This window comes from Labeo rohita, chromosome 3 (assembly GCF_022985175.1).
Source record: "Labeo rohita strain BAU-BD-2019 chromosome 3, IGBB_LRoh.1.0, whole genome shotgun sequence".
NCBI classification, from domain to species: Eukaryota; Metazoa; Chordata; class Actinopteri; order Cypriniformes; family Cyprinidae; genus Labeo; species Labeo rohita.
This window is the reverse complement of record NC_066871.1, coordinates 13,632,156-13,651,209: the sequence shown is the minus strand read 5'-3', so window position 1 is coordinate 13,651,209 and position 19,054 is coordinate 13,632,156. Positions and strand designations below refer to the sequence as shown.

Below are 19,054 nucleotides of genomic sequence, written 5' to 3'. Positions count from 1 at the left end.
TAACCAGCTTATAACCAGCACAGGACCAACTAAGGACCATTTTAAACCAACTTCAAAACATACCCAACCAGCATATACTGTTTTTTTACAGGTTACTCCCTAGATATTTACATTTAGAGAATATATTGACATGTTTTCTTCAATTTATTCTTTACATTTTTGGTCACACTTTATTTTAAGGTCCAAGTATTGCTGTTAACAAACCATTAACTATGACTTTTCCCTTAATAGACTCTTAATTTGCTGATTATTAATAGTTAGTAAGGTAGTTAAGCTTAGGTATTGGTTAGGATTAGAGATGTAGAATATGGTCATGCAGAATATGTGCTTTAAAACTACTAATAAACAGCCAATATGTTAATAATAGGCATAATAATAACTAGTTAATAGTGAGAATTGGTCCCTATGCTAAAGTGGTACCAAATTTTCTTTACTTGGTCTTAAAAAGGTCTTTAAAAAGTTTTCATAAAATCTACAGAAACCCTTTTTGTGTCCTTTCCTAGTTAGAAAATGGTGTGAGCCAAGCTTTCAGAGTCCAGTGGAAGATAAACACAATATTTCAGTAACTATTTTAGGATTTGCAGTCACAGTGACATGCATTTTTCCAGAAAGAGGTGATCTTTTGGTCAGATCACTGGCACAAAGCAGCCGTGAGACCTGTTGATCTCTTGTTGGCATTGGCGTGAAATCTTTCTTGTGGGAAGACTTTGAGGAAATGAAATGCAGGATTGTTTGAAAAGACCAAAAGAGAAATGATGGCAGACAAACGAGCGGCATTGTTGTCTGGGAAGATGGTAGGGAATGACCAGACAGACTCAGAGGCTTAGTCATACAGTATATGTGCGTGTGTGTGTTCACATGGCACGTATTCAACTAGAGTTGAATCACACACACACACACACACACACACACTTTCGACCAGCACCATCCACAAAACTCTGAACTTTTCCCAGATTAACTTTAGGGACTTTCCTAGATAAAAGTGTGTATGTCTGAAAGTAAAGCTTTGTGTGTGTGTACAAGGGCAGCGGTTGGTCAGGAGTCATTCATTATCCAGCACAGCGGACACGATGGAAACAGTTTCTTCTTTTAACAAACAAGCTGTCATATAATATCATGTCTAATGCTTTGGCTCGTCCACAGAGTAAAACAGACCTGTTAATGAAAACATTAATGAGGTATAATTTTGCGCCTAAGAAATCTGAGATGTTTACAGTGGACGGTAAATATTTTGGCCTGTAGATTCTAGAACACCCATTGGTTCTGAAAAACCTTAAAATATCAGGGAATGTAACCATGAAACTAATTTCCACAGTGAATATACATTGTTCTGCTGTGAAATGGTTCATTTGCTCTTTGTGAGTGCTTGTGTATAGTGAATACTTACCCCCAAACTGTCTAGTGAGATTGGAGGGCTGTATGGAGTAGGGCTGTACGGAATTGTTGTGTCTTTTAAAAACCTTACATTTTGAACCAAAGTTCTTTATTCTTTTGACTGCCAAAGTTAACAACAGGGGAGAAACGGGATATTAGTAAGATCCTCATAAAAAAGCTTTCTCAGAACATCTGAACACATTTACTGCAGGTCAGACATGTGAAATATGAGGTTGTCATGAGGTAGTGCATTTGTCTTTAATCAGAAACAGTATAAGCATATGTAAGTTTTGTTCTTTGTTTATGTACTCTCCTAATTGTTAGGAGATGCTATTTTTGTATTGCTCCACTTTGTTCAATGCCACTTTTTGAACAGTTCCACTAAATATAGGCCTCTTTCATGTGTATGTTTGACAGGTTACTGGAGTCTGACAGTGTATGGACGCAAACATTGCTACAGACTCTTCACAAAGCACTACAATGAGGCGGTGCACTGGGCGTGTGCTGTACAGAAAGTCATAGACAGCAAAGCGCCGGTCGAAACACCAACACAGCTCCTCATCCGAGACATTGAGGTGAGAGAACAAACACGACAGCATATCAACATATATCAAGAGGGATTATAAATGTTGCATGTGCACACACACTTTTATTTCGAAAGGATGCTTTAAATTGTTCATAAGTGAGAAAGGGCATTTATAATGTTACAAAAGATGTCAGGCCCAGCTCAACTGTTTTCAACATTAATAATAAATGTTGGTTGAGCAGCAAATCAGCATATTATAATGATTTCTGAAGAATCATGTGACAGTGATGCTGAAAATTCAGCTTTGCATTACAGGAATAAATTACATTTAAAATATATTAAAATAGGCAACAGTTATTTTAAATTCTAGTAATATTTCACAGTATTACCAGTTTTACTGAATAAATGCCATATTAGACTTTTTTTTTAAATATTTAAAAATCTTACCAGCTCCAAATTTTGGAAAATAGTGTATAATGTAAGTATGTGCATCCGCATATATATTTCTATATGCATATATATATATATATATATATATATATGGCAGGATGGCACACATATACAGACATGGTGTGTAAACCATTTAAACCCCACCCACTGTCATCTCTCTGCCCCAGTATATTATTATTAGTTTGTTGGCTAGTGATTTTACACTTATAGATGTGCTCCTCGGTATCCCGTGTCTCTGGAAATAGTTTCGAACGCAGCGAGTAGCTCTTCAGAATAACCCTGTTGTTATGATGTAATGCTGGCGCTCTTGGATAGATCTGTATTAATAGGATGCTAGTTGCTAGCCCACAGAACTCCCCGGAATCCCATTGAGGTCGCACATAAACATACAGAACAGACAGGCGTGAAAACCGCAATGGTTGAAACTTAAGTGCCCAGACCCCTAAATGACCTTGCTGATTGCTACGTATCTCTTATAGATAAGATATGTCTGGATATTAAATATTTAAACAATAAGATAAGAGAGGCTCTGCTTTATTATCAATATGGCTAAACAACAGTATGGCTACGTTTGCACTGTCAGTTTTTGGGATTGACAACCACATTTACTTACAGGTGTGAGTCTCGAAATGTCCCGTTCACACAGCAGCTAACAGTGGCTTTTAGAATACTGTCTGAATGAACGTGCAACCGGAGTCATGCCCGTATTCCTTACTCCATAGCAACAGTAACCAAAATGATATCAAAGATGGCGACGTCCGTAAAACTGAAAGTATTACCGCTTTCTGACACGACAAGAGTCCAATCGAGCCGCAAGTTCATCCATCAAATCTTCATTAACCGACAGCAGCTTTTAGAAAATGATGGGTTCTGAGTCCGGAAAATTTACAGGTGTGAGTTCGGTTATAGAATACGGTTGTCACACCTCTAAATAACCGTACTGTGTGTGAACGTAACGGTATTAAGGACTCAAATACGTATTGACAACCGTATTCTGTTGCTGTGTGAACGTGGCCTGTATTTATGCCTTATTGTTTTTCTAAATGCAGTAAAATAAACTTTGTTTTGATTAAAATGTTGTCCTTTTAAGCTAGTTCAGTATCACTTAGAAGGTCTTGTCATGTTTAACTCCTCTCGTGTTGGTTCATCATGTCTGTTATAAGCAAACACCCCACATCAAACATAAACTACCCTTATTCACCCTTGAAATGTACACAGCAGCTTTCATTATACACACATACACAGAGCAGACCTTGAACATGGTTGTCAAGTCCATCTGTAAGCCGAAATCTGTTTCCCTTTCATTCATGTCCCCCTCAGCCGTTTTCCCAAACACAGCACACAGCACACAGCATTTCCGTATAAAACGTCATTTTATTATTTCATTATGGACCCCATAACAAAGAGGTCATGTGTTTATGGGGACATAATGATACACAGCAGGTATATCTGTCTTGAGTTTATTTCAGGGTGTTTAATTGGCCTCGCATTGCTTATGTATGTTTATGTGTGTTGTTTATGTACAGGAGAATAAATTCAATCCAGAGGTTGTGGAACACATATATGATCATAATCCCATCTTGAGGTACACGCAGAGCCCCCTCTACGCCCCACTGCTGCCTTTCCCCTACGGCAGCCTTCACCACACACGTGAGTCAAACACACACGCATCTGTCACAAATACACACTACTACTCACATAAAGAACATTTCATTGATCCTGTCAGATTAGACACACCCACTCTTTCTACAACTTTGCCGTTTTGGTGTAACCATGATCACCAAACAATATGTTTACCTGTCAAGCAGAAACAAAGCAAACTCAGCATCTGTTTTCAAGAATTTCGAAACTTTTAGCTTCCTTCAGCTATAAAAACCTATATTGATGTCTTGCTTGTTTTATGGCTATGTTGCTTTTTGATCTTGTTTTTTTGGAGTCACCATGAAATCAGAGCTGGCAATTCTTATTTCTTTTATGGAAATTGCAGTGGAAAATGATAAATTATTTATCTGTGCACATCCTTTTTTTTAAATTCATGTTCCCCACTCTAGGGCTGGGTAAAAATATAAATTTCTTGATTTTAATCGATTCTCATTTTTTTATCATATGATATCAATTCTTAAATCTTAACCAGTTTCAGCATGAAATAAACAGGAATGATCATGCGAAGGTACAACTTACTGAAATCCATATTCCTGTCTCATGTAATCGCTCAATCAGCGTTTCAACTACTTGAAGATACAATACAACAGCTTGTAAACAGTGTCACACAATGTCGCATTTTCCTCAGTTAAAGCGGATTCGGTGACCATAAACTTGTTAGTCAGCTACAAAAATGAACTAATTTTGCTAAACATATGCACCATATAACATATTCATTGTAATTTTTACTGTTCTTTAAATTTTTTTTAGTTCTTTAGTTTATTTTTGAATAAATCCATCAAGTTTTTATGACAGCCACCATAAAATGTTTAAATTTCATGTTTAAAGTCAAAATATTATGTAATTGTAATGTTAGTATTATAACTGTATTATTATGAAAACTTCGCTGAGTGTAATTTTTAGCATTTGTATACAAATCAGTTAATTTTAACCTTCAATATTATAGTCATGTAGTGACAACTGAACCATGTTTTTCATGTCCGCAAGTTGAAGTGACCCCAATATGTGATATTTAGCCCCTGGAATCCGAATTTTACCAGGGGAACTCCACCAAAAAACGTGTATTTTACCCCTCAGAAAAGGGACCGCCCTTTAAAGTTTTACGTAGCAGTTGGCTGGGTTTTGTGGTGAAAACCTGGCAACCCTGCAACTGACTCACCTGTACATTTGACAGTATGAGTCGAGATGTTTTTTTGTCCTTGAGAAAATTTGCCATATGTTATACCTGATATATATCCAAAATAATCAATATTGAATCAAAATGAATCGGAATCTAATCAAATTGCAAGCTTGTGAATAGATATCAAATCAAATTGTGAATCAAATTGTATCAAATCCCAGCCCTAGTCTCCTACCTTTTACAACAACGTTTTTTTTCTACCTCCAGCAACATGGTGACATGAAATTGCAGCAAACAAACAACCATCCAACAATCAAATCAATTTCCGATAGATAAAATCAAGTTCTGTCCTATTTTTTTCTTGTTCAAGAAGCTGTTTCACCCAAATATACATCACAATCACAATAGAGAAGAAATGCAATCACAATTTCTGTTTCATGCTGTTTTCAAGTTATCATCTATCATGCTCTCAGCATTTGGTTAACCATATATATGACCCTGGACCACAAAACCAGTCATAAGCTTCCATTTTATTTTTAAATTGAGGTTTATACATAATCTAAAAGCTGAATAAATAAGCCTTCCATTAAAGTATGGTTTGTTAGGACAGTATTTGGCTAAGATACAACTATTTAAAAATCTAGAATCTGAGGATGCAAAAAAAGTTCTTAGCAATGCATATTACTCTTTAAAAATTAAGTTTTGATATATTTCGGTAGGACATTTACAAAATATCTTCATGGAACATGATCTTTACTTGATATCCTAATGATTTTTGGCACACAGTTCTATATGGTGTTCTATATGACACACATTCTCTTGCTTTTCTTCTCAGATATGGCAGGTAAAGGCTACACATCCATCCGTGAAGAGGCGGTGAGGCTTTTTAACTGCCTCCAGCAGTTGGAGTCAGCTCGTGAGCCCATTCCTCTCATACAGGGGATCCTCCAGACCTGCCTCGACCTCCGACCGCTCAGAGATGAGCTCTGCTGCCAGCTTATCAAACAGACCAGCGTCACCAACTCACGTGTGCAAACGCAAACGCAGACGCAGCCGAATCCACAGCTCAGATACTGGCAGCTGCTCACCTGCATGAGCTGCACCTTCCTGCCCAGCTCCAGCATACTCAAATACCTGCGCTTTCACCTGAAGAGGTGAGTGACGCACATCACAAATGTATAAAATGCACTGGATGTGTACACTGACCAACCCACCAGCCGGATCTCAACATATACACATAAATGTTACCTAGAAGTCCTTGAATATAAACACGCACAACTGCCCCCGGTCCTGCGGTTGAGTGTGTAGGAAATATGGGCTGCCTGAGGTTGACTGGATTGGAAAGTGCACTTCCTGTTCGCTCGTTCTTTTCCTCTCCTTGAGGGGTTGGGAAACGGCACGATGCTTTCTGCATCCCATGGCTAATTGACTCCTAAAGTACTGCCAGGCCCGGAGGATAGACAGAAAATAAGAGAATGGCTGAATAAAGAGTGTGCCGTGAGGAAATGGTGCGTTGACCACAGGGCTTTGATTACAGAGGCGGCTGGTGTAATGGAGACGGACGAGTTTCTGTTCTCCTGAGGCCCCCAGACGCTTCCCGCATGTGTTTACTTAACACAAATAGGGCCTCTGCCGTGCATGTGATTACCAAGTGGCTGACACTTCATATCGCAAATAGATAAACTAAACAGAGAGGCCACACAACTTCCCTCTAATATTTTTGAGGGAAATTTTGTGGCTTAGATGTGAAATGGTCGCTGTAAAGATTTTAAAATCCCTTTTTTGCTATCAGGGTTCAGAGTTTGAGTGTGGACCCGGAGGTGGAGAGCTACGCGTCCTTCATAGCCCAGGCTCTGGAGAAGACGCGCGGCCGTGAGTGTGTGCCCTCGTGGGAGGAGATCCAGGGGCTGATGGGAAGGCAAGAGATACTGTGTACTGTGCACTACCCTGGACCGGGCTGCTGCCAGATACCGATCACCTCGCACACCACAGCTAATGAGGTATTGCATCAATCATTTCCTCTATAGCAGGGGTTGGGAACCTTAAGCCCATGTGCCACCATTGCCACACAAAGGATTAATCATTAGCACACAAGTAATAAGAACCAGACAGATGTATTTATTTATAAGTGTATTTAATTTAGCAATGAATTCTGTTATTGCGATTATCCTTCGACAAAAAATGTAAGAATATGTATTAATTTATTAATTTGTGCTGTTAATTTAATATAAATGTTTCTCTTTCGAGGAATTGTTATTATTGTTAACTAAAACTAAAATGCTAAAATAAAATATAAATATTAGATGAAAAAAATTAAAAATGTCACATACACTACCAGTCAAAAGTCTATACCATTCAAAAGTATGGAATTGGTATATATATGTGTGTGTATATATATATATATATATATATATATTTTAGGGAGGGTGGGGGGAGCAGAAGAGACTTAATAAAAAAAAAAATAATAATAATAATAATAATAATCTTGCTGTCTACTTTTGACTAGTAGTGTAAGTACTAAAATTACTAAAACTAACACAGAAAACTAAACTAAACAGAAATATAAACTAATAACATTAGTAACAAAAATTTGTAAAAAAAAAAAAAATAAAAAAAATAAAATTAACACTGAAAAAATAAAAATAAAAGCTAATTCAAAATATGAAAAATACTTTAATACATTAAATAATACTAAAATAACACTGTTACTAAATCTCATTTTCTTTGTCCAGGTCGTGAGAAAGATGGCGGAACGCCTTGGGCTGCAGGACAGCCGAAACACATTTGCTCTTTTTGAGCAGAATGCATGCTGGGAAAAAGCTATTGGAGGCAGCACCATAATCGCTGATGTCATCACCAGATTTGAAAAGTAAATATTTTTAAGAAATATCTTCAACCTATTGTATAATGTGTGATGCAACAAATGTACTGAACAAAACGTAACAGCACTATTGACCTAATGTAGCCCCCGTTTTAGCGCTGCGTTTGTTGTCTTCTGTCTTCCGGTTGTATTTCCACAGTGATCTCATGGATTTATGAACTAACCACTCATTTAAAAAATCTTCCTGATCTACTGACGTTTGTTTGGACATTTGCTTTAAACACTACAATGCTCACGATAACTCTCGTTAACTCGACAATACACAAATCCACATTACCAGCTAAATTACTCTTAGACAGGGATGCCACAGAAATATACAGAGCTACCGCACAAACGCAAGTTCAAAGACAATATTCTAAAGAAGGACGCACTTGTTTCTCTGGAGAATAAGGGCAATAGATTGTTGGACATGGTGTCATGTCAATGCCATGTTTTTGAACATTAGCCATGATAATACTATGGTATTTTAAAAGTATTTTACAAATAACATGAATATGGTAATCAATCTTTAGTATTCACGAAAGCACCACAGTACAGTACAGTGAGGATCTGTTTTTATCATTGATTTATTTACTTTCCCAGCACTTAAGCACAGTTTAACCAACCCCCCCGATGCACCCACACACACACACGCTGTGAGAATGAACAAGCAGCTCTTTATTAGTATTCAGTGTTCCAGTAGGGATCTCAAGGTGAGACTGATGTCATGAGCATTAACTGATGTGGAAAGCAAACTGAAGGAGAGATAAGCTAAGCCAGCCAGAATTCAAGGCATCCGCTTTATTCTGGGAAGTGTGTTTGTGTGTTTTTGCACGTCTCAGTGCCAACTCTTCCCAGAAGTGGGTTCATGGACACAAGCCTAGTCTTTCTCTCACACTCATATTTGTGTGCACGCACACAAACAAACCCTCGTGTGCAAAACTGCACATGCAGCAGAAAAAGCTTAGCAGGATCAGGGTGAGTCATACGGTTCTGAATGACGACATGGCTCTGTTGGGGTGACTTTAGTCGTGTGTTTAGGAAGCATTGGTGGGTTGCATTTATCATCGTGCCTTGCTTGACAAGTCTCCTGAGCTGCTGGAAGACTCAGACATAGTTTAAGACAAAGACATAGTTTCAGTATGCCTAATAATAAGCCTATAATATGTAATGTGCATTTTCCATTAACAAATCTATGTCTCTGTCTTTTAGTTTGTCAGCTAAAGATCCAGACTCTGACTGCCAGTGCCGACTCTGCTTCAAACTGTATTGTCTGCTGGACACTGACAACATCAGTACAGACAACATTGAGTACCTCTTTCTCTATGAGCAGGTAAAACGACAAGAGACTGACAGAAATGACAAAACTGAATGTAGATCATTGAAATTCCTGAATTTTGTAACATTCACACTGTTACTGAACTGAATTAAATCACGTTGACTGACTCGAGATAAATAATGACACGACTGTCTAAAGTAGAGCCAGTTATTTCTGAACTGAACTTGTTTCATGACGAATGAACTTTACACAGTTATTAAACTGAACTGAATCAACACTGAACTGACTGGAGCGGAATAATGACACTATTGTCTTGCTACAGTGGCTTTATACCAGAATTTTCAAGTTTTCGTCAGTGATTTTGGTACTTTCCTGTTAAATGCTGTGAGGTAGCTTTGAAACAATCTCTACTGTAAAACTGAAGCACTATAACAGTAAAGGTGACCTGTCTGTTGAGTAAAAAATATATAGTGAAAAAGTCTGATAGAAGACTAAAAGAGAAATGGCCTTGTGTTTCATTAAAGGCTAATAACAGATATCTTATGGAAGGCTGAAATAAAGTCAGAATTGCAGTAAATAAACTGGCAGTTGTGAGAAAAAGTCAGAATTGCAAGATAGAAACTCACAATTGCAAATTTTTAAGTCAGAATTGCGAAATACAAAGTCAGTTGCAGGATATAAACTCAAAATTTCGAGAAATAAAGTCAGAATTGCGAGAGAAACTCGTAATTGTGAATTATAAAGTCAGAATTATAATATATATAGTCAGAATTGTGAGATAGAAAGTCAACTGCAGGATATAAACTCAAAATTGCAAGAAATAAAGTCAGAATTGGAGGATATAAACTGACAATTGCTAGAAATAAAGTCAGAGAGATGGAAAATCGGAAAATAGGATTGCGAGATGTCAGTTGCATTATATAAACTCTAAATTGCAAGAAATAAAGTCAGAATTACAAAATATAAAGTCAATTGCAGCATATAAAACTCACAATTGCGAGAAATTATGAAGTCAGAGTTGCGGGATATAAACTCGCAATTGCGAGAAATAAAGTCTGAATCGCTAGATATAGTCAGAGTTGTGGATTTTTTGTATTTTTTTTTTTTTATTCGGTGGTGGAAACGGGCTTCAATGATATCTTCCTCTGAACATTTATATTACAAGTCATTAGATCCTGCTGAATAATAAACGCAGGGTTAGAGTAACATGACTGCTGCCAACCCAGTTTGGATCTGTCTGCAAACGTCCATTTAAGACATTATATATACGCATTAAACAGTCAGGGCGTAGAAAAATAAAAGAGGGATTTTCCAGTTCTTCCTCTTTGTTTGTGTTTAATGTGAACAAGTTTCACACTTGTGTAGATAGATGTGTAATGTCTTTATCAGTCCAGTGAAAAGCAAATATACAAACACAGCACATTAGTGAACTCGGTAAACTTTCCCTTGCTTCCTCCTCCCTCTCTCTGTCTCAGTGTCATGAGATGGTGGTGCGGGGGCAGCTGCCAGCCTGTGAGGATGACCTCCTTTCCCTGGCAGCGTTGAGACTGCAGTGTCTGCTGGGAGATTTCAGCGCCCTCTCACCTTATCCGCCCTTGGAGCAGCTCTTTCCAGCTGGAGTGGTGGAGGCCCGGGCCCTACTAGCCCCTGTCGACCCCCCTGGCTGCCCTTCCTTCCCTGGGGGTCTGCTGGCTGGGACACTGTGGGGACACAAGCGGCGACAGGAACAGGACCAAAGACTGCGAGCCAGACTTAGGGAGGAGGGAGCCGTGGTAATGTCCGCCATTTTGGAGCGCTGGAAAGCCCTGGCGGGATACAGTCGCAGAGATAGCATGGCCGCCTATCTCACCATCGCCCGCCAGTGGTCGGGGTTTGGCTGTACGCTCTATGAAGTGGACTTTTACATCGTGAGTTGTTTCCACAATTTCATTATTTTCATCAATGATAATAAGAAGACTTGTTTCTTGAAAGGCAAATCAGCGTATTAGAATGATTTCTGAAGGATCATGTGACACTGAAGAGTAGAGTAATCTTGCAGAAAATTCTGCAAAGTTAAATAATTAACTTTTTTTTTTAACCAAATTGGTGAAACCTTTTAAAAACACTGAAAATTCTTAAAGGTTTTAAATCCTAACATCCTCCTGTTTCTCATAGAGCTCGACAGGAAGCTTCTCTCAGAAGTTGTGGCTGGGCGTGGCGGCTTCCTGTGTGTCTCTGTATCGTCAGGGTGAGGCTGAAGCGTTGGAGTCTCTGCCGATTGGTCAGATCTGTTCCTACGGCGTCTCTGATAGCAACACATTCAGGATCACTGCAGGAGACAGAGATCTGCTCTTCGAGACCTCCAAGGTAAGCAGGCATCATAGTCGTTATATTATCGATGTCCCTAACTAGTATCACAACTAAGGTACTAAAGTGACTAAAACTAAAATAATAAATATGTATATTTTTTAAAATAATAAAAATGTATAAAATATTTTTAGAAATTAATAAAATAATAAAAATTACTAAAACTCAAAAAGTAAAAATAAGAGCTAATTAAACTTTTTTTAAAATGCTATAGTAGTATAATAAATAATACTAATATGCTGGCAGCCACAGAACCACCAACAACAACCTTTGCATAAGGGAAAAAACATTCACATTTAAAGAATAAAATGTGTAAAGTCTGTGTAAAGGCAATTGTTACTAAACACATAATAAATGTATTACTGGAACACGTTACAAAGGCTGTGAACTATGTAGTACTGAATTGTGGAGTTAGACTGTTTAACAGTTTTTCACCATTTTTGTGGTGAAATCATGTCTCGATGACGCACTGGAGCACCTGAGCATGGGAACTCCCTGAACACTATAAAAACTATAGCACATTAGCACCGACGGTTTTCCCGCTCAATCACAAGTTACTGTCACTACAGTTAGTTACTACAGCTTACAGTTTGCTAGCTACCTACAGTGGCATGCGAAAGTTTAAATGTATGATTTTGAGATCCATCTTTTCACACTGAGGACAAGTTTTAAAAAGGTTCAAACATCCACTGATGCTCCAGAAGGAAAGACGATGCATGAAGAGCCAGGGGGTTGAAAACTTTTGAACAGGATAAAGATGTCAAATTTTTTTAGATTTTGTTAAAATATAATTTTTTCCCATTTAGTACTGCCCTTCGGAAGCAACAGAAGATACTTGCATGTTTCCCGGAAGACAACTTAAGTACAATTTACCTTGATCTTCAAATTCAAAAAGTTTTCACCCCCTGGCTCTTAATGCATCGTGTTTCCTTCTGAAGCTTTAGTGAATGTTTGAACCTTTAATAGTTGTGTTTGCGTCTCTCAATTTTCCTCAGTGTGAAAAGACTGATCTCAAAATCAAACAGTCAGTGCTGGAAAGGGTTCACATATGAAAAAGATGCTGGAAAACTGAAGAATCTGCAGGACCTGGAGGATTTTTCTGAAGAGCAGTGCTCAGTTTAGTTAGAACAAAGATCATCCAAGTAACCACACACAGTATTAAGAACCACAGGGTTCCAAAACTTTTGAAGGGGGTTATTTTAATAATTTCAGTCTTGTGGACTATATGTAAACATCTTTTATGTAAAATATCTTACTTTAGGACAGTACTAAATAAAAAATAACATGCATTTTGTATGATCTCTCTTATTTTGTTACAGTTATTCACATTTTCACAGATTCTGCAAGGGGTTCCCGAACGTTTGCATAACACTGTATGCCTTTGTCACATAAATGCATATTACCTGTTTGCTATAATTTACAAAACAGCTCGGTCATTCATTCGGGTTGTAGCGTATTTGACAGTTGAGAGAGGTGGCAGCTTTTCCACAAGTGGGCGTGGTTTCAGCACAGACAGCGGACACACCCCCAGCATTTGAGAGCTTTTTAAGATTTTAAACTTATTTTATTTACATGCTGTTTTTTGTCATTCAAATTTGGCACATTTTTCTGTGGTGTGACAAACTCAGAACACATATTTAATATTGCTTTACACAGACTTTGATATACACAGATGGTAGGTCTACCACTCATATTTCTCTCTTAACAAGAATGCTGAGATGAAGATTGGCCTTCATGTTAGCATTATGCATGCATAATATTGGGCCAAAATACTCCAGATATAATAGGGGAAAAGCATATACCTCTAGCCAAGGCACAGTGTTTTACACCAAAGTACAAAATGCATATGTATGTTCTGTAAATTCCTAAATGTGTTAACATGAAACATGTAACCTTGGATGATTCTAAACTAGAAATGCGTTGACGTCAGTGTGTTAGTATACAAACCTCTTTCCAGTAGTTGAACAATACAGGTCAAACCAGCTGTGTCTTTCAGTGTGCTCACATGTGGAAACACTGAGACAACCAGTCTGTCTTCTCTTGATATTAGCTGCAGGCTCACGCCCATCCTGTGCCGTCACTCCTGTGCACTTTAACCTGATGAATCTCTTAAGTTTATGCCAAACCATTTCACACTTGGCATGTGTTTCTTGAACAGCAAACCAGCATATTAGAATGACTGCTGAAAGATCATGTGACACTGAAGACTGGAGTAATGATGCTGAAAATTCAGCTTTGTATCTCAGGAATAAATTACATATTTCGCAATATTCCATTTACTGCATTTTAGACCAAATATATGTAGCCTTGGTGAGCACAAGAGACTTCTTTCAAGAACATTAATAAATCTACAACCATTCTAAGTTTGGTGTACAAAGCCTTTTAGACTATAACCAAGTCATTGTACTAGTGTAAAATGCTTAGCACTGACAATATGTGACACAGTGGAAATTTACTCAAGTCATCTCTCCCTCTCTCTCTCAGCTGACTGAGATCATGCAGCTGATGAATGCTTACTTCAGTGCCACCCGTCGCCAGCTAGGCAAGGATGACTGCATCTCCATGGAGACAAACCCTAAGCTCCACCCCTCCCTACTTGAGCTCCCCTCTCACCCGGTGTGAAGAGAGAAGGACTCGCGCGCACCCACACGCACACACTGACTCTGACTGATGTACACGTGCATATGCAGTCCTGACTGATTGCTTCCCTGTGAGGAGCTTGTGCAAGGAGGACGAACTCAGATGAGACTGAAAGGAGCAGATGCTGTGGAAATGGAGGACAAGTGGAAGGTGTCCAGGGAGCCACAAACAGGGGAGCAGGTTCAGGAACTCACTTGCTACACCGCCAGCCAAATCCAGAAAGGACACGGGGCCCTGAACCGGGCCCCTGCCATCTGGGAACCCGCCAAATATCACAGACAGCGTAATAACCTGACTTAAGAGATGAACGGTGCAAAAAATCATTTTCTTAAGCAGTATTTTTGCCTTGTTTTTTTAGTGAATATTTAAACCATGGAAGCCCGTTTCCACCACTTAATAAACTTTTTAAGACTTTTTTTCCTCAGAATTGTGAGATATAAAATTGCAATTTTTTCTCCCGACTGTGCAATATAAACTCTGTAAAGACTTTTTCCCTCAGAATTGCATTTTTTTTTCTCGTAATTCTGACTTTTATCTTAGACTTGCGTGAAATAAATTGCAATTGTGAGATAATAAAACTTAGAATTGAGAGATTTAAAAAAAAAAAAAACTTTTTTTCTCAGAATTGATGTTTTTCTCGCAATTCTGACTTTTTTCTCATAATTTCATGAAATAAACTTGCAATTGCAAGAAAATAAAACAGAATTGTGAGATTGAAAAAAAATTTGAACTTTATTTTTCTCGTAATTGACTTTTCTCGCAATTGCGCGATATAAACTTTCGATTCTGGCTTTTTCTTTTCTCAGAACTGACTTTTTTCTTGTGGTTACAGGATATAAACTTGAAATTCTGAAGAAAATATCTTTTATTCTCCTCAGAATTGGACTTTAGAACTCTGAATTGCTACGTTTATATCTCACAATTCTGAGAAAAGTCAGAATTGTAAGTTTGTATCTCGAAATTCTGACTTTATAACTTGCAATTTTGATTTTATCTCACAAATCAGAATTGTGTAAACACGCAAATTGCAAGAAAAAATTCGCAATTACCTTTTTTTTTATTGTTTATTCAGTAGCGAAAATGGGCTTCCATATTAAACATCCTTAAAACAACATGCATTTATTTTCACTTGCTTTGAAAAATTAAAACACATTTAATTTTCTTTTAAATTCATCAAGTATCAAGACTAATTTTAAGACTAACCTTTTAAGGAATTAATATCAAATTAAGTTCCTTCTTATTTTGCTTCTTGTGTAAGTGTGCTTTGTTTAAAGGATGTTTATTTTCTTTTTTAAATGAGAAAACATGACAAAAATACCTTTTTTTTTTTTTTTTTTTTTTTTAATCTTATTTTTTTTGCACGCTGCCATTGCACTCACACACAATCACTCAGCTTTAAACGTTCCTTTCAAGACTCCGGCCTGGATTGCCATTAAACTCATTAAACCGGACACAACCTTCAAATGAACGCAGGTGCAAGTCACTTTCACGTCGACCTTCAGTACTGTCCATTACTGAACCGACGGTGGTGCGTGTGTGCGTGAGAGACAGATTTGAACATTTTAAGCTGTAGAAACCAAAGGATCTTTAGCTCGTCTGTATGATGTGAGTGTATTTGTGAAATGCTTTGAGCCCAACCTGGTGCTGCTTGACCGTGCTGTTAGCTTACAGTAACTCTGCACTGTGCGTCCTGTAGCCACAACAGCCTCAGATCTTCAGATCTGGCTAAAACCAACTAACCCAGACACCAATTTGCAGCCTGGTACCTGTGAAGGTAAATGACATTTTGACAAAAAAAAAGACAATTTTGGTTCAAACCAAGCTTCCCAGACCTCTCGAACACTTTTTCAAACACTGAAGATAGACAAATAATCAACACTATTGATATGCAACATTGTCATCCCGTATTCTAAAGATAGTACATTTCCATTTAAAAGAATAGTTCACCCAAAAATCAAAATTCAGTTATCATTCACTCACCCTCGTGTTGTTTCAAACCTGTCCTTTTCATCTTGCGGAACACAAAAGAATATATATATCTATGTAATTTTGATTTTTCCATATTATGAATGTAAATTTGGTTCAAAACAGCATTAATTTGGACCCCACTGACATTCATTGTATGGAAACAAAAAAAAAGCAGAAACCCCAAGACTCAAAATATCTTGTGTGTTCCACACAATAAGATCAGCATGAAAGTGTATAAATGATAACAGAATTATGATTTTTGGGTGAACTATCCTGTAACCTGTAGCCTCTGTCAGTTGTGCTTTTGTTATGAAGCCTTATGCTGGCTTTTTTTAATCTGCTGAGAGTTCATATTGTCTTTCTTTAATGTGTGTTACTTTCTACTAGTTTTATTTATGGCTGTCCGTTGTATACATTGTGTGGAAAAGACTTTTTATTGTCCTTTTTACTTTGTTTTATATATCTTTCATAAAGACCTGTATTTGTATTTTAGTGCTTGCGTTGAATTAATTGCAAAAGAGCAGATGATGTCATAGTTAAAGTATGATGTCATAATTATGTTTTTGGTTATATGTCATTTATTTTCCCCCGTCGCGAGAGGTCTACGTATTAATAATCGGTTTTGTAGATCAAGTAGGAGTCATTCGCCCCTTTTGAAGTCACATGGACCAAATATATAGGGATTGGGGGCTTTTCTCCCCTCGCTTTTTTATTTTTCCCCCCATCAAATGACTGCCAAACTATTACTGAAGCAATAAAACCTGCCCAGTTATCCTGACTATGAGCCTATTTTCAGTATAGGGCTTTAGGTTGCCTAAAGAGGAGCCACTAGTGCCTGTTAAACAGTGTGTACAATCTTTAATTCACTCATACTCCATAATCAGGCTCATTTTTTTCCGTATTCATAGTATTCAAATTTTGGTTGTGCACTATCTTTGCTCTAGGGCAGGGTTAGTCTGCCTGAATACAAATCTGAAAAAAGGTTACCAGCTACTTGAAATTCAAAGGTGGAGGGCAATCACGTCTTCAATGTTGTTTATTTTGTTTTGGTTTTTTTGCCCGAATTGTGTTCCTCCTACAGCCCCTGTGACGGCAGTAGCGGTTGTCACATGCTTTTGTGTTCTTTGTGTGTCACTCTTTAGCTGCAGGCAGCTCCGCCCACTGTCATACATGTAACAAAACTCGAACGACAACCTCTGATGCTTTAGACGGTTTGTATGCTGCATGGTACCTTTATTATGTTACACGTGTAATAGTCAATTGCACTATTGTTTGTACAGCTAACTTAAATGTGCAATAATGCAAAATGATGAATACTGTATGTAATAAAAAGCAGCACCATTACAACATCACTTGAGTGTCAGTTATACTGTCTCTGTGGAAAATAAAAAATACTATATTAGTACATCACATATTTATGAAATAATACTTTATTTACCAGAATTGTGTGATTAAAAACTAGCAATTCTGACTTTTTTTTTAGAATTGTGATTCTGACTTGTAATAGTGAGTTAAAGTCCAATTTTCTCAGAATTGTGAATTTACATCTCACAATTTTGACAATAACTCACAATTCTGACTTTTTCGCAAAATATAAATTCATAACCGAGAAAGAATGGGAAGACAAAAACTAGCAATTTTTTATTTCAAAAAAATATATTTTTCCTCACAAATGCAAGTTTATATTTCACAATATTTCTCAGAATTTTGATATAAACTCATAATTGCTAGTTAAAGTCCAATTTTGAGGGGGGAAAAGACTGATATGTTCTCAGAATTGCAAATTTACATCTCACAATTTTTACAATAACACAATTACGTGTTAAGTCAGAATTTCGAGATATAAACTCAGAATTCCGACTTTTTCTCAGAATTACGATATAAATTCACAACTGCAAGAAAACGAATTGGAAGATAAAAAAGCAATTCTGACCTTTTTTCCTCACAAATGCAAGTTTATGTCACAATTCTGACTTTTTTTCTCAAAATTTTGATATAAACATAATTGTCAGTTATAGTCCAATTTTGAGGGGGGGAAAGACTGATATGTTCTCAGAATTGCAAATTTACGTCTCACAATTTTCACAATACATGTTATGAAGTCAGAATTGTGAGATATAAACTGCCAATTCTGACTTTTTCTCAGAATTACGATATAAATTCACAATTGCAAGAAAAAGAATTGGAAGACAGAAACTAGCAATTCTGACCTTTTTTCCTCACAAATGCAAGTTTGTGTCACAATTCTGACTTTTTTTTTTTTAATCAAAATTTTGATATAAACAGGTAATTGTGAGTTAAAGTTCAATTTTGAGGGGGAAAAAAGACATATTTTCAGAATTGCAAAATTACATCTCAGTTTTTACAATAACTCACAATTATGTTATGAAGTCAGAATGTCGAGATATAAACTCACAATTCTGACTTTTTCTCAGAATTACGATATAAATTCACAACTACAAGAAAACGAAAAAAAAAGCAATTCTGACCTTTTTTTCCTCACAAATGGAAGTTTATATGTCATAATACTGACCTTTTTTCTCAAAATTTTGATGTAAACACGTAATTGTGACTTAAAGTCCCATTTTGAGGGGGAAAAAAGACTGATATGTTCTTAGAATTGCAAAATTAAATCTCAATTTTGACAACACAATTCCATGTTATAAAGTCAGAATTGCAAGATATACACTAGCAATTCTGAGTTTTTTCTCTTGCAATCTTGCAATTCTGACCTCAATCCAGCCTTTTTTAGAATTGCTATGTAAACTCGAAATTACAAGTTATAAAGTCCAGTTTTGAGGGAAAAAAAAGTTCTGAGAATTGCAAGCT

General features: G+C 37.1%; 1 protein-coding gene across 1 annotated transcript in view; it reads left to right on the top strand.

Moving 5' to 3' along the window:
• plekhh3 (pleckstrin homology, MyTH4 and FERM domain containing H3) overlaps window positions 1-17,577 on the top strand; it is a 47,528-nt gene extending 29,951 nt beyond the window's left edge. Inside the window, exons 5-13 of the mRNA XM_051105681.1 lie at window positions 1,792-1,949; window positions 3,877-4,000; window positions 5,968-6,286; window positions 6,925-7,132; window positions 7,865-8,001; window positions 9,205-9,325; window positions 10,747-11,178; window positions 11,426-11,617; window positions 14,102-17,577. Coding sequence (XP_050961638.1) covers window positions 1,792-1,949; window positions 3,877-4,000; window positions 5,968-6,286; window positions 6,925-7,132; window positions 7,865-8,001; window positions 9,205-9,325; window positions 10,747-11,178; window positions 11,426-11,617; window positions 14,102-14,239 — 1,829 coding nt within the window. The 3' untranslated portion in view covers window positions 14,240-17,577. The remainder of the gene's footprint in view (window positions 1-1,791; window positions 1,950-3,876; window positions 4,001-5,967; window positions 6,287-6,924; window positions 7,133-7,864; window positions 8,002-9,204; window positions 9,326-10,746; window positions 11,179-11,425; window positions 11,618-14,101) is intronic.
• The last annotated feature ends 1,477 nt before the right edge of the window (window positions 17,578-19,054 follow it).